The sequence below is a fragment of the Camelus bactrianus genome, chromosome 21, assembly GCF_048773025.1.
Source record: "Camelus bactrianus isolate YW-2024 breed Bactrian camel chromosome 21, ASM4877302v1, whole genome shotgun sequence".
NCBI classification, from domain to species: Eukaryota; Metazoa; Chordata; class Mammalia; order Artiodactyla; family Camelidae; genus Camelus; species Camelus bactrianus.
In genome coordinates, this window is record NC_133559.1 from 28198522 (window position 1) to 28213604 (window position 15083).

At 45.0% G+C, this 15083-nt stretch overlaps 1 protein-coding gene across 1 annotated transcript in view; it reads left to right on the forward strand.

Moving 5' to 3' along the window:
- Nucleotides 1-15083, forward strand: part of LAMC1 (laminin subunit gamma 1) — a 119035-nt gene that overhangs the window by 74713 nt on the left and 29239 nt on the right. The window contains exons 2-11 of the mRNA XM_010954947.3: nt 1693-1997; nt 6042-6172; nt 8589-8755; nt 11195-11383; nt 12550-12667; nt 13048-13146; nt 13234-13370; nt 13744-13866; nt 13956-14145; nt 14451-14563. Of these exons, the coding sequence (XP_010953249.2) occupies nt 1693-1997; nt 6042-6172; nt 8589-8755; nt 11195-11383; nt 12550-12667; nt 13048-13146; nt 13234-13370; nt 13744-13866; nt 13956-14145; nt 14451-14563 (1572 nt within the window). The remainder of the gene's footprint in view (nt 1-1692; nt 1998-6041; nt 6173-8588; nt 8756-11194; nt 11384-12549; nt 12668-13047; nt 13147-13233; nt 13371-13743; nt 13867-13955; nt 14146-14450; nt 14564-15083) is intronic.

Genomic DNA, 15083 nt, shown 5'->3' on the forward strand with positions numbered 1-15083 from the left:
AGATTGGTGACTCAGGGGTAATCACCCTCATTTTCACGGAGGAGAAGCTGATGGAGCAGAAGTCACGCAGCTAGCCATTGAAAGAACGAGGATCTGAATTTGGGTCTCACAGTGCCCAGCCCTGTGTTCTTTCCATCATACCGTACACCTTTATGTTCAAGACCTTATGTGTGTGAGTGTGTTTCATGAATAGGGGGACAGTTCATCAAACCCCTTGTTTATGATCTGGACCAGCTGTGAAATAGAGGCAGGTATGGCTGATCATATCAGGTGTGTTAGAGCTAAAACTGGGTTGAAGAACAGAGCCTGGGCATGTGGCTTACATGGGCTTTCTGCTCCCGCCCCCACCCCAACTGAACTCACCCACTTAGTCTCAGATCCAGTAGCGGGGCAGCAGCAGCCCCCCCTGCACAGAGCCAGAGGTGCTGTCTTGCATTAAGGAGTGGAGGAGAGGAGAGGGGACTCAGGTGGGCAGTGAGGAGAGCGCTCAGGAGATTCCAGGCCACACGTGAGCACCCCGCCTTCTCCCCTGGGGATGGGTGGGTGTGAGGAAGTGAGAATGGCCCCGTGCAGGAGTTCCTCTTCTGTGCACTTGGATGGTGGTTCTTCCTTGAAGGTAATTCACTTGGGCAGGAGAGACTATAATCTCGTTGAGTTCAAGGACCCCTTATGTCTAACACACCCTGCCCCCCAAAGTTTACAGCATGGGGCTTAGCATGTAGTTGTGCCCAGTAAACACCTGTTGACAAACGGTGATCTTTACTGTAGCGTAGAAGTGGCAAAGTGTAGACATTGTCAGCGATAGAAAGACCCAATATATGAGTGAATGATGATTAAAAACAGCTGCACGTTATCTTTTTTACCCACCTGAAAGCATGCTGACTGACAACCATGCTGCCCCGCCGTCTCTGCTCTGGGCTCTGGCTGCCGCGGGGAGCATCTGATCCGGTGGCTCTTCTTCCGGGGGGACGACAGCCCACTGGCTGCCCCCCCCCTTTGCTGTCATTCCCTGCTCAGCGCTCATAGATGCTGTTTTGAGCACAGTTTCTTTAAACTGCCTTTCTCGTCTCTCTCTTTCATCTCTTTGTTCAACTACTGCAGGATTTTTTCTTTTTTTCTTTCCTCCTCTGCTCCCTGCCCCATCTCTCAGTCACTGTCCTTTACTCTTTCTCAGATGCTCTTTCTTAGCCGGTAAATGAGAGGAAGAATACTGAAGACATTCTTCCTGCATCAAGAAGTGACGTCACAATGAGTTGAAAAAATGGGTTTTTAAAAATCTTGGAAGTGCCCAGAGGACTCATTAGAAAGCCAGCAGATACTTTCTATCTGTTGAGTGAGCTTTTGCTGAAGCAGCAGCGTTAAGAATAAATGCACCTTTTCATCCACTTTTCTTTTTAACAATGTAAGTGCAGACCGAACACATGCTACCGTTTTTCACGGCAAACAAAATTTCAACAACACACATCGTAAACAGGCTTTTCCGAGCCAGCTTATGAACCCACTGTAACTTGTCATTTCTGCGGGAAAGCGTGCACCGTTTCCAGGCCTCGCATAGCCCACGGGGCACAGCCAGTGTGTCGTGTGCTCCTGTGTGTCGTGGCACCTTCCTGGTCCAGTGTGCACGGGTGGTTCGTATCCTGTTTCTTTGCTTCATGCACATGACTTAGGAACTCTGATGTGTTTGTCCCACAGGAAAGGCTTTCGACATCACATACGTGCGCCTCAAGTTCCACACCAGCCGTCCGGAGAGCTTCGCCATCTACAAGCGCACGCGGGAGGACGGCCCCTGGGTCCCGTACCAGTACTACAGCGGCTCCTGCGAGAGCACCTACGCCAAGGCCAGCCGCGGCTTCATCCGGACGGGCGGGGACGAGCAGCAGGCCTTGTGCACGGACGAGTTCAGCGACATCTCCCCTCTCACCGGGGGCAACGTGGCCTTCTCAACCCTGGAAGGCAGGCCCAGTGCCTACAACTTTGACAACAGCCCTGTGCTGCAGGTGGGCTCCTGGAAGTCGACGTTGTAGCCAGTTAGCTCCTCCACATGCAGGATGCAGGGAGACCGCCGTGCTGGGGCCTGTGGTCCCACTGCTGAAGTCAGGGCCAGGGGTGGGAGACAGGCAGCGGGCTTTGCTCTGCTCCCCCGTGTCCTCTTAGTAAGTGAAGGAAGGTCACCGTGTTCTCGCTGCCCAGGTGATGTTTGTTCTTACGTTTTCATGCACTTGTATGTGTATCCTGGGACGTAAATTTACCAATTTTTTTCAAGTGCTGAACAATTTTAACTTGAGTCTCTGTACTTGCAGTGGAAACGTTTTGCTTCTGACTTTCCTTTTAAAGGAGAGTGTTTGAATCAACCCAGTTTTTTCGTATTCTTTCTTACCTCTTCTTTGGTTTGACAAAATTGGTTTTTTTTTTTTAATATTAGCAAGAGGAAACAATTGAGGCAAGATGTTTAAGAACTCTGCCTTTCTTCATTATCGTACAAGGAAATTTTGTTGGGGTTTGTCTGGCACTGTTGTCAATCACTATAAAAACGCCTCGTCACCTTAGAGCACTGGTGTTTGTGACAGGATAGAAATTCATTTTAAGGACAGTGGCAAACTTTTCCCTCTGTGACAAAAGAAAGAATGAAAGCTTTCTCTTTTTCATGAGTTCCGTGTGTGTATTCCTCATACACCATAATTTGGAATCTTTCTGTATCGCTTAGACGTCTGGAACCTTTTCTGATGTTCTGGCTGTTTGATTATGGAGAGGCTGATAAGTCTCACGCCACACTCAGCACATTATCATAGAACCGGAGACGCTTCTGTCACGTGGCTGAAGTTAACATCCAAATGTGGGCAGCCTGTACTCACCGTGACGAGAAAGACTGGATGTGGGTTTGCAAATGCCGTGTGCATTTTGTGAGAAGCTTCTAAGCGCATGACTTCTAAGTAAGGCTTCCTCCTGTTGTTCTGGGCTTCCTGCCTTTGTGTCCTCTCATTCTTTCTCTTTGGGACTTTTTATGTTTAAGGACTCTCTTTCTCATTTGCTCCTGTGGCTTTGGACAGTGACAGGATGAGAATGTATTTCTCTCTGGGTCCAGTTCTTCATTTGCACTGGATTTCTGTAGTTTGCTGGGAGATCGTAAATCTTGATTAAACTCTGAGGGTTATGGTGAGCATCCAGCCTGTTTGCACAGGCCTTTCAGAAGAATCTTTCTTTCAGTGGCAGTGAGATGTGTTCAACATAAATGGCAGAAAGAATAACCGACTTCGATAGAAAAGCAGGGAGTGGATTGCCTAGGGGAGAGGAGGTCCACAGACACTCTTTAAGTTGATCAGCTAGCGCACATTTTCTAGCTTTGATTCTTCCTACACAGATGGCTGTGTTTTACTATCCTGGGGAGGGGACAGTATCGTCAGTAGGAACACGTGGTGAGGCGACACTGTGACCGTGGCTTTCTGGCCCCTTTGCTAACTGCACGCCTTGTCAGCCTGCCCTGCAGCGTTCTTCCAGCTCTGGGAATTCTGATGTTAGTTACTCCTCATCCCCCAGAAACTCATAAGACTAACTGTGGCAGAAGGCTGTGAGCGTCTGTAGTAGATTTGGTCAGTTGGTATCGTTATGCAGAAACATTGATTATGTGTCTCTGGATGTAAGAGCTCTGGTCCTGATACGCAGTCGCTGAGGAGGGTTAGCTGATCTGACAGTGAGGACGGAGACAGTTGGCTTCTGTCCCTGGTGCCCCCTTTGCCTCCCTTTAGAGTGTGTGGTCTCCCGGATGGGGAGAGCAGCCCCTTCCTGGTTTCAGGGTATATGAATGTCACCAAACACGTAGTGGTTTATAAGAATATTAGCACTTACTATAGCACTTGCCATCACGTGCTGCAATGTGACAAGTATTGTTCTAGGCCTTTTAGATACTTTAACATGTTTAACTGTCCAGAGAACTCTGTGAGGTAGATACTTTCATTATCTCCATTTTGCAGATGAAGAATCAGAGGCTTGGAAAATATCAAATCACTTGCCCAAATCATACAGTTTTAAGTGACAGAACTGGGATTCGAAACCTAGAAAGTCTAGTTAAGAAAAATCTAGAAAGCCTAGAAAGTCTTTTTAAGATGCCCATTATGAAAAAGGGAGGGTGTGTGGCTTAGATTCGGCCCTTGAGACGCTTTTGTTTCAAGGAGAGCTGTGATAGAGAGGAAGCCTGTGGAAGGTACAGTAAGCATTGAACCCAGAGATGTGTCTAGCCGTTTACGTTACAGAGCTGAAAGGTTCCTGACATTGTGGCCGTGCGTGGGCGTTGTCATTGGAGCCCCAAGTGCGGGTCCGGTGAGATTGTCATCTCTGCTCCTTTCTAAGTGTCTGTGGAGGCTTCGTGGAGATTAGCCCTTGTGAGCTCCCGGTGTTGCTCTGTGTGCAGGTGTTTGGCACGGTGCGGGCAGTGACTCCTGGTCAGGGGTGTGCCTCCCGGGTTCACGTGAAGCCTTCTGAAAACACAGATGGCCGCCTCTGCGCTGGCTTGTTCTGCGTGTCGGCGATTCTGATAGGCAGTCCCTGGAGAGGACTTAAAGGGGGCAGGGTGTCTTTAGGTGGCCCTGTGTAATAGACCACTCTAAACCATAATGGTTTTAAGCAACCATGATTTATTGTTTCTCATGACTCTGTGATGGCCTGGGCTCACTCCCTGGCAGGTCAGCTGGGAGCTGGGTTTTTCTCTCTCTCCCTGTGGTCTTACATCCCCGAGGGGACGAGACTAGGCTTCCTCATGTGATGGTGGAAGTTTTCCAGGAGGGTGAGTCCCAGGGCACAAGTGCTTATCAAGCCTCTGCTTGTCACTTCTGCTGATGTCTCCTTGGCCCGTAAGTCACACCCCCAAGCCTAGAATCAGCGTGGAAAGGGACTGCACGGGGTGTGGACACTGGCAGTCCTGATTCATTGGGATCATTATTATGACAATCTACCGCAGATGTAAACGTCTGACTGAAATTAGCTCAGTGAAAGGGCGTGTATTCTAAGTGCTTGGATCTCACAGAACCCAGGGGAAGATGGCCCAGCCTTCCTTCTTGTCCTTTGCCATCGGGGCACACCTACCGATTTGGCCAGTAGTTCAGATTTGTTCATTGGCTTGGCAGACGTCACGCGAGCACCAGGCATATGCTAAGCACTAGTCAAACTGCGATGAACAAAACAAAAAATTGCTCCCCTGTGGGGCTTCTAATCAGGTGGTGGTGGGTTGGGGGGTAGTGCCGATGGAAGCAGGCGACTTAAACAGGGAAGGGGAACAGGGGGTTGTGGGGAGGGCGGTTTTACATAGGGCGGCCAGGGAAGGTCTCGCGAGAAGTGACATTGTGGGCGGAGTCAAGACCAAGAGTGCGCCTCGTTGGTTCAGGCCAGCGTAATGATTTATTGCTTCGTACTTGGGTGTGTCTCCCAGCTCTGTCGGGAGTGGACTGGAAGTGGAGGGGGAGGTGGTATGGAACCGGCAGGAGGAAGCGGTGACCAGCGTATGACAGTTGTGACACTGCACGTCCTCTGATGGCGTCTCGTGACTGGCTTTGGGGTGTGGACTCAGAGTGGGGAGGTGGGACATGTGCATTGAGGACCTAATGCATGTTAAGCATTTAAAAGTATATGTCTAAAAAAATTTTAAGAATAATAAAAATTTTTAAAAAGTCTATTTCACCGGTACCTCTATCAAAAGTAATAAATAAATAGATGAACCTAATTACATCCCCCCTGAATTTTTTTAATTAAAAAAATAAATAAAAGTGTATTTCATTTCAGTCTCTCTGTAACCTTGTGAGGAAACTAGTATTATTCCTGCCTCGGGGAGGGCTCTGAGTGGTGAAGTAACAAACTTAGATCACAGAAAGGAAGAGTCAAGAAGGAGGAAAATATTAGGAAGCTAAAGGAGTCCTCGAGTGTTAGAATAGATTTCACGCCACAAGAGGGTATAAGTTAAATGATACCCTAGCTGCTTAGAAGATTATGGCACATTTATATCTCTGCTCTTCAGTGCCTTTATCTCCCTTTTCTGTGTTTTTGTTTCCTGGCAGGAATGGGTTACTGCCACTGACATCAGAGTAACTCTCAATCGCCTGAACACTTTTGGAGATGAAGTGTTTAATGACCCCAAAGTTCTCAAATCCTATTATTATGCAATCTCTGATTTTGCTGTGGGTGGTAGGTAAGTAAACCATTAAATAACCTTCGAAGTGTTTGGAGCTTTGGTTTAGAAGTGAATGTAGCATCTTGTTAACAACCATATTAGTAATGTTGTTAGACCGCATTATCCTGGAGACAAAGTAATTAGGTTTTCTAAAACCTTGTCCAGTCAACACACTTAGTGAATTCTTATTGAGCATTTAAGTGCAAAGCTTTGTGATAGGCACTGTGAAGCTACCGAGGAAGTGTAAGACTGACAGTCACCTGCTGAGAAGGACCTGACCTTCCAGGATCCTACAGATGAATGAACGGGGCAGGCGATGCATGAGTGTGTGAAAAGTTAAATACTAGTACAGTCATAGTATTTTAGATTAAAAGAGGCCATGTGTCCAAGAACATCACAGAATGTCTGGTTAGAGAAGCAGACAGGATCTAAGCTGGGTCTTGAAGAATGGGTAGGATTTAGATAAGGAGGGAGGACAGTGAGGTTTGGTGCAGAAAGATGAGCATGTCATGACCAAAACGTAACGTTAGAAGAGTCCAAACCTTCTTGACTTCAGGAAAATCTTACATGAATTTGCAGAGCTGTAAACCAGCGAGGAAGTCTGGCAGTCGCAGACCGCAGACAGCAGGCCAGGGACCTTGGGCTTGCCTCCCCTTGTGTTACTAGGCTGTGAGGTCTCAAGAGCAGGAACATTATTTTTGCTGGTGAGGGGCTGAGGCGTAGTGAAAGCTGACGGAAACTGTGCCCAGTGTGACGCCATGTACTTTTCTGCAGTAGGGCTTTGGTATTAAAACGGTAGTTTAGGAAGATTAGCAGCAGACAAGGTGAAGGTGGAACACGATCAAGAGAATTTATATTCCTGTTGTCATGCTGTGATCTAGTTGTGGGGTGACAAATATCTGACACTAGGGTGGTGACAGCAGAATGGAAAGGAACACTTAGGTGCATTTTATTGTGAAGGAAGAATAATTAGAACTTCAGTCAAAGATGATTTTAAGGTTTAGGGATCAGGAAAGTGGTGGCACCATCAGCAGAGTAAATCAGGAAGGTAAGCTCATTTGGGGAGATGGTGAGCTTAGCTGCAGAATGTAAAGCTTTAGGGCTTGGAGGATATCTAAATGTGTGCAGCAGTCAAGGACGGGAGCTTGGAAGAAAGGTGAGAGCCAGAGATACAGATTTCGGGTTCATCCTGGTCCACCATGGATGTTTGGGGAGGATTTGAGTGTGCTGTTAGATGGTAGTTGAAGCTGTGGAACTGATTGCTATCTGTACAGAGGCAGGTGAGGGAAACGGCAGTACATCAGAGTGCATGTTAGTATCTCAACATAATAAAAGCTATTTATGACAAACCTGCAGCCAGCATAACACTCAGTGGTGGAAAGCTGCAAGCCTTCGCCCTGAAATCCTCACGGAACAAGACAAGGATGCCCACTCTCACCACTTCTATCCAATATAGTGGTGGAAGTCCTAGCCATAGCAATCGGACAAGAAAAAGAAATAAAAGGGACCCAAATTGGAGGAGAAGAGGTAAAACTGTCATTATATGTGGATGTCATGATGCTATATATAGAAATCCCTAAAGGCTCCACACAGAAACTACTAGAGCTGATAAAAGAATTCGGCAAGGTAGCAGGATACAAGATCAACATACAGAAATCAGTGGCATTTCTTTGCACTAACAATGAAATATCAGAAAAGGAAAGTAAAGAAACAGTCCCTTTTAAAATTGCATCCGGAGCGCATGGGGATTTCCACGCGTCTGTGGTGTATGGTGGTACCTGCATCTGGGGGATCCCCCAAGGATTCTCGCCCCAGACAACCGGAGGGATTATCAGTCTGCCAGAGATCCACATGGCGGTGATATACCCTCAGATCAGAACACTGTAGTATCATGATGGCAGATAACTGCTGACATTTCCTGGCTTGTCATATGCCCGTGCAGTCCTAGGCACATAAACCAGAGCAAGCTCTTGATCTTCTCAGTAACTCTGAAATAGACATTCCCGTCATGTCAGGTCTACAGGTAAGGTGCAGAGGCTAAGTCACTTCAGTCAGTCACAGCACAGGGTTTCAGACCCAGGCAGCCTGGCCTCGGAGTCCATGCTTCCTAACCACCGCCCCTGGCTGCCTCTGGAGACACACATTGCACTTCAGGATGTGATCCTACAGGTGACCTTAGGGACTTGCTTCTCATGTCTGGTTCATGCCCCGTCCCTTGTTAAATGAAGCTACCTTTTTTTGGTCTTGTTTAATTTTTCTTCATATAGGAAAACACACAACCACTACTTAATCTTGTCAGTTTCCAGTTCTGAATGGTAAACTCAAAACCGTTCTGATGTACAGCCTTTTTCTGTGTTCATTTCTGGGACTTTATAGCTGTTTCATTCTTTTTGTTTGTTTGTTTCATTCTTTTGAGTGTCTCTTCTCTCCTCAGGTGTAAGTGTAACGGACACGCAAGTGAGTGTGTGAAGAACGAGTTTGACAAGCTGGTGTGTAACTGCAAACATAACACTTACGGGGTGGACTGTGAAAAGTGTCTCCGCTTCTTCAATGACCGGCCCTGGAGGAGGGCGACTGCCGAGAGTGCCAGCGAATGCCTGCGTGAGTGCCCCTTGGCGTCCACCTGCTAGATTGTCTTGAGGATGTCCAGGGGTGGGAGAAGGAGTGGGTGACTTCCTTTGATTCCTCCCTGAAACGAGAAGTCTGAAAGGCAGTGCTTCTTCCATAATTTGAGAGCATAGAACAACAAGCTGCATGCAACTGTCCATAAACATAAACTGCTGGTTTTATATTTTCTTCTTGAAAACGCATCACAGAGAAGGGAGCAGCATCTTCAAGGTTCAGCCTTTTGCTTAGATCCAAACCCCGGGCCGGTGTAGCCTGCTCTACAGTACAGTGTCTCTAGTCTTGTCTTTGTTGCCCTTTTTTAAAATACTCTTCTTCCTACCGATGCTCATTTACTCAAGCAACCAGGTTGTTGATTCACACGCGTCAAGTATGATGAGTTCTAGACCAAGACTGCCTTCAAAAGATTATTTATCAAAGTTACTTTTTCTTTATCTCACTGAAGAGCACAGCGGGGGAGGGTTTTCCCCCTTCCGTCATGCAGAGGTGGGTGGCTTTGAGAGGAAGAGCAGAGCCTAGTGTTCCTAGGAAAGGGTAAAATGAAAAATAGTACGCCGCGTGTATTCCTTCATAATATCTTGGTTTATTCTGAAGAGAGAGGAGTCTCAGGAGAAAAACTGTGAAACCATGTCATCATGATTTGCCAAGGACTTAAAAATAAAGCATCTGTAATTTTCTTAAGTCCTTATAAATATTCCTCATCACACTCTCCTGGTTATAAAGGGAATAAGGAGGAAGACACTCTGAACTTGCAGGAATTATTGACAGAAACCTGGAGAAAGGACCAGCATCTTGACTCATGACTGTTTCCATGAGCTTCCTACAGCAGATTTTCTCGTTCATCTCTTCTTTTCTTAACAAATCCCTGATTTTAAGATAAATTTTATAGCCTCCCCTGGCATTCCTAAGCACTTCCTTGAATCTTTAATTCTTTTACTGAACTGTAGTATCCACTGTTGGAAGCTTCATGATAAATGCTGATAAAAGAAAGAATGAAATACTCCTGAGATGTGACATTTACATAAATGTACACGTGTGCTTGGAAAGTAATCTGCTTAATGATGTCATATTTTGAGTCTGTCCAGAAACATCATGGGAACATCATGGGAAAAACAGGTGTAACATATTGCCAGCTTCTCATTAGCAAATGAACTGAATACAGCAGCTAACGGGCTTTGATGAGGAGCTAAGCCAGTTTGCTTTCCTCTTTGGTCCCTTCAGCACCGTGACCCCTCAAAGCGTGCAGTTTCTGGCGTATGTCAGGATACTGGGGCTAGGGAAGGAAAAACGACAGCTGCCTCCCTCTTACCAGCTGGGGTGGGAGCCACGGCACCTGCTCTAATGGTGGGTTAGGGCAGTGCAGCTGTGGGAACTGTTCGTCCTCATGGTTTCCAGGCACCAGACCACGTAGGTGCGATGGGCTGTGCTGGTGGCGAGATACTCTAGGGAAGCTTAAACAAAGAGACGGAGCTACTAAAGAAATGAAAGGGAGCTTTAAAAGTTACTTAACACCACCCTAATTCTTGGTGCCAGTGATTCAAGTTTCTAAAGAGTTTTCAAATGCAATGATACGAAAGAATTGATTGTAAACGAAGGAAGGGGAAAAATACGTATATTCAAACATTTTTTTAAAAAGCAGCAACTTCCTGCTCTGTCTGAAATCAAATAAAATTTTATTTTTATTTAGTGCTCAAGATACTGCCTGTACTTGGGGGCAGAATCAGTAATTTGAAGAAAATCATCTTAATGTAAACATAATAAAGAAATTTAGTGACCACAGGTACTTGTTCTTGAAATACGCTTGTGCCCTGTAGGGAATAGAGTCACTTAGCAGGTGACGCATTTGGCGTTGTGGCTTCCTGGTGGATGGACGTACCTAGCAGGTAGAGAGTTCCCTTCAGTTCTGCTTCCGTCCACAGAGGCACTAATTTTAACCCACGTGTCTCAGATTACCCCAGTCTGGGCCAGGAGTTCATATCTAATGCATTTGAATTGTCTGAGCCCTGAAAAGTTAAGATAAATTGAAGCCTGCGTATAAATTGGCCCCTTGCGCTTGGACTTGGCATCGGAATGAGGGATAAAGATTCAGAAAAATCGTAAGCTGACTTGGCTCTTTCTTGTATACGTACAACTACCTGGAGATTCTTTTCTAAGTACAAGAATTCGTCATGTTTTATGGTGGTGCTGTCTTTTGATAAGGATGAGTATTTCTTGGGAGGCCAGTAACCTGGCTGTACAAACCCTTTGCTGACAGACATGCTGGTTTTGTTTTCTGATGAAGAAAGCATCTGGTGCTCATTCTTACTGTCCGTCACAGAGGTGTGGGAAATTACGGTTCGGTTTTCTTTGAGTGTCTTTAAACTGCCGTTTGTATAGGAACATGGACCTGATTTAACTTGATGTTTTGGCCAACAGCCTGTGACTGCAATGGCCGATCGCAAGAGTGCTACTTTGACCCTGAGCTGTACCGTTCCACTGGCCACGGTGGCCACTGTACCAACTGCCAGGATAACACAGACGGAGCCAACTGTGAGAGGTGCCGGGAGAACTTCTTCCGCCTCGGGAGCCGGGAAGCCTGCTCTCCCTGCCACTGTAGTCCTGTTGGTAAGTGACAGGCAGCGTCTGCTTCCGCCTGATGGGGGGGAAGACAAAATAAGCGTTCCCTGTGCCCTCAGGAAATAGAGCTTTGTTTCCTGGGGGTTTGCACAGGTTAAGGACGGAAGAGTGCACATCGAGTAACATGTCAATGGTTCAGATCTGCCTCCGCTCTCTTTAACCAAGTCAAGCTTTCAGATGACTTTCTGGTGTTTATAAAAGGGTTGGCCTGAGTAATGGTTGTGTAAATAATTAGCAGTAAGATCACAGAGGCCATTTGAACTTTGGCTGTAAAAGGTGAGCTGCTTCGTGAGTTCTTCCTTGTTACTGATTTTGTTTAGTCTAACCTCCTTGGAGGGCTGAACTTTTTTCAGCCCATTGGTGGTGTTCAGAGAAGCAGAGTTCTCTTAGTCCATTCTGCTTTTTCAAGAGTTTTAACTTTATTTTTGTCATTCATGCCTGTATATCCTTAAATCTACACACAGGCCATGAGGAGTCTGTGTTTGTCCACGAAGCAGTGACTGGTTTTGTGTGCAGTTTATCACTGGATACAGGGTGTTAGTTAGTTAGCGTTTTTCAACAATTATGAGTAGATTCATCTTAAGGTACATGTCTGAAAAGTTTAAATGTCATGATTTAAAGGGGTATGGTTTTTATAATATCGCTAATATATGGAATCTAAAAAAAAGATTCAAATGAACTTATTTACAAAACAGAAACTCACAGACAGAAAAACAAATTTATGGTTACCAAAGGGGAAGGGGTGAGGATAAATTAGGACTTTGGGGTTCACAGATACTAACTACTATATATAAAATAGATAAACACCAGAGTCCTACCGTGTAGCACAGGGAACTATATTCAGTATCTTGTAATACCTATAATGAAAAAGAATATGAAAAAGAATATGTGTGTATAACTGAATCACTCTGCTGTACACCATATAGTAACACAACATTTTAAATCAACTATACTTCAATTAAAAAAAAGGGGGGGTATGATTTTGAGAGAGCTATGATTTAAAATTTGATCTTTATTCTCTTGGTAACCATCTAGATATTGAAAACCAGTCTACATACTGGTTTTCAAGTATTGCTTTTAGTTACCAGTTTTCTTTCTTTGAGGCATTAATTTTATTTACATACCTGGTTGACAAGGAGCTCTTTAAATCCCAGGATCTCTCAGCACACAGTGTGATAGCTACGGCCGATGCAGCTGTAAGCCAGGAGTGATGGGTGACAAGTGTGACCGTTGCCAGCCTGGGTACCACTCTCTCACCGAGGCCGGGTGCAGGTAAGATTGTTCAAAACCAGAGGAAGGGGGCAGACTCCAAATGGAGCTGATTCTTAATGGATCTTGAGGCTTACTTGCAGCAGTATGAACATTTTCCCCCATAATAATTGTCACCAAATTTTAAGTTTTCTTCTAGCTGTAAATGATGAGCCAGGATTGTTTGTACAGAGATTAAGTGGAGTTTTCAATGTCTAAATGTGATGGGTATCCTTGATTGAAACCAAATCCAAATATAAAAGTAACTTTAGGATTCATTTTGCTGTTATGTATTCCTTAAAAAAAAAATCTATTAACAGGCAAAACAAAAGATTGACTGTAAGAGTGGACTTCCTTTATCTTTCCTCTTCTTTCACTGTTTTTCTCCATTTTCTGTCCAACAGGCCATGTGCCTGCAATCCTTCCGGCAGCACAGATGAGTGTAACGTTGAAACGGGAAGATGTGTTTGCAAAGACAATGTCGAAGGCTTCAATTGTGAGAGGTAGCGCATTTCTCTAGCTGTGTTGTGTTCTCTCTGTTAGCATATTTCAGGTACCCAAAGCACTGATTGTGTCTTCATCTTTTTCAGATGCAAACCTGGATTTTTTAATCTGGAATCATCTAATCCTAGGGGTTGCACACCCTGCTTCTGCTTCGGGCATTCTTCTGTCTGCACAAATGCCGTCGGCTACAGTGTTTACGCCATAACTTCTACCTTTCAGATTGGTAACGTAGACCTCTCCTTCTCCCCTGGAATTGTCCATCTAGACTTACAGTGTTTAAAAAAATCAGTAACTCTGAGGATTTTTGGAAGGTGTCAACATTTTGGTTTTTAATGTACATGATTTTTCTTGTATGGCTTTCTAATTTAATGAAAACATATATAAATGATTTTAGAATTTACCATAGTGAGTATAAATGTATAAAATAAAGCAAAATACAGCTCAAAGGGTACAGCATGTATAGATACTCTTGTAGCCTCCATTTATTCAAAAACCTTTGTTGATGACTTTCTGTATATATTTTGTGGTACACAGAGGACTGGAATTCAGGATGTTTATAAAGTAATGGCACCTGTGTTTTCATCCTCTCCTTGCAGATGAGGATGGGTGGCGTGCCGAGCAAAGGGATGGCTCTGAAGCATCACTGGAGTGGTCCTCAGAGAGGCAGGACATCGCTGTCATCTCAGACAGCTACTTTCCTAGGTACTTCATTGCTCCTGGTAAGTACGGCTAGGGCGGGCGCTGGCCTGGGGTGTGCGCCTGTCTGTTTCAGTCTCACGTTCCCACTCCCCGTTTGTCTGCCTTGCAGCGAAGTTCTTGGGCAAGCAGGTGTTGAGTTATGGTCAGAACCTCTCCTTCTCCTTTCGCGTGGACAGGCGAGACACTCGCCTCTCTGCAGAAGACCTTGTGCTTGAGGGAGCTGGCCTGAGAGTGTCTGTGCCCCTGATCGCTCAGGGCAATTCGTATCCGAGTGAGACCGCCGTGAAATACGTCTTCAGGTAGGACAGTTTTTTGTTTGTAAAATCTGACTTGACCAGAGTTTTCTTTATCTTTATAAAGTGGTTTCTTTATCCAAGCTCATCAGGCCTCAAGGTGTATATTGAAGAAAAACTTCTGGGTTCCCAAGGTGACTTTGTGAAAGGCAGTCTGCCCTTTCCAGTTGTACTGTGAAAACAACAGACGCATTGCTGACCTGGTTAGATTGGCAGAGCAAGGCGCTGGTGGCAGAAACGAGTGAGACGTGCTTTCTCACTTCTCAGAATTGTCCTCACAGAGATTAACGTGGCCACTCCCTCCTCTCCAGGCTCCACGAAGCGGCAGATTACCCTTGGAGGCCTACTCTTACCCCTTTCGAGTTTCAGAAACTCCTGAACAATTTGACCTCCGTCAAGATCCGTGGGACGTACAATGAGAGAAGTAAGTTGTGATATGATTTAGGAGAATCGTTTAGGAAGATGGTTAAGTAGGAGGAAGTTAAGTACCTCTGAAGTCCTAATACTGTAACACTGATCCTGAAGAAGTGGTATAAATGTCTTCATTATATGTGAATTGTGTATAAAAAATAAGGCATTTTTAAACTACTTTTAAGGACCTGGAGAAAATGAGCCAAAATTAATAAATAGTGTTGTTTTGTAGTGAATAAGCCCTATTGAGGTTGCATGATATATAAATTGATTCTTCTAAGACTCCCAAATAGAATTCTGCTGGCTCTCATTTTTTTGTTCCTTGCTCTGTAAATTACCAAGCCCTTTCAACTAAATTGTCTCCATTATGAAAAATTAAAAATTACTGAATGAACATTTGTTATAATTTTAGATAAACAAAGTTATTTTTAAATGTGCCTTTAAAGATTTCTTTCTCCTATAAATTTTTTCTAATGAAGACCTTTTTCTGTAGAAAGGTGCAGCTCTCTGGGGGAGAGGAGTCAGGATGGTGG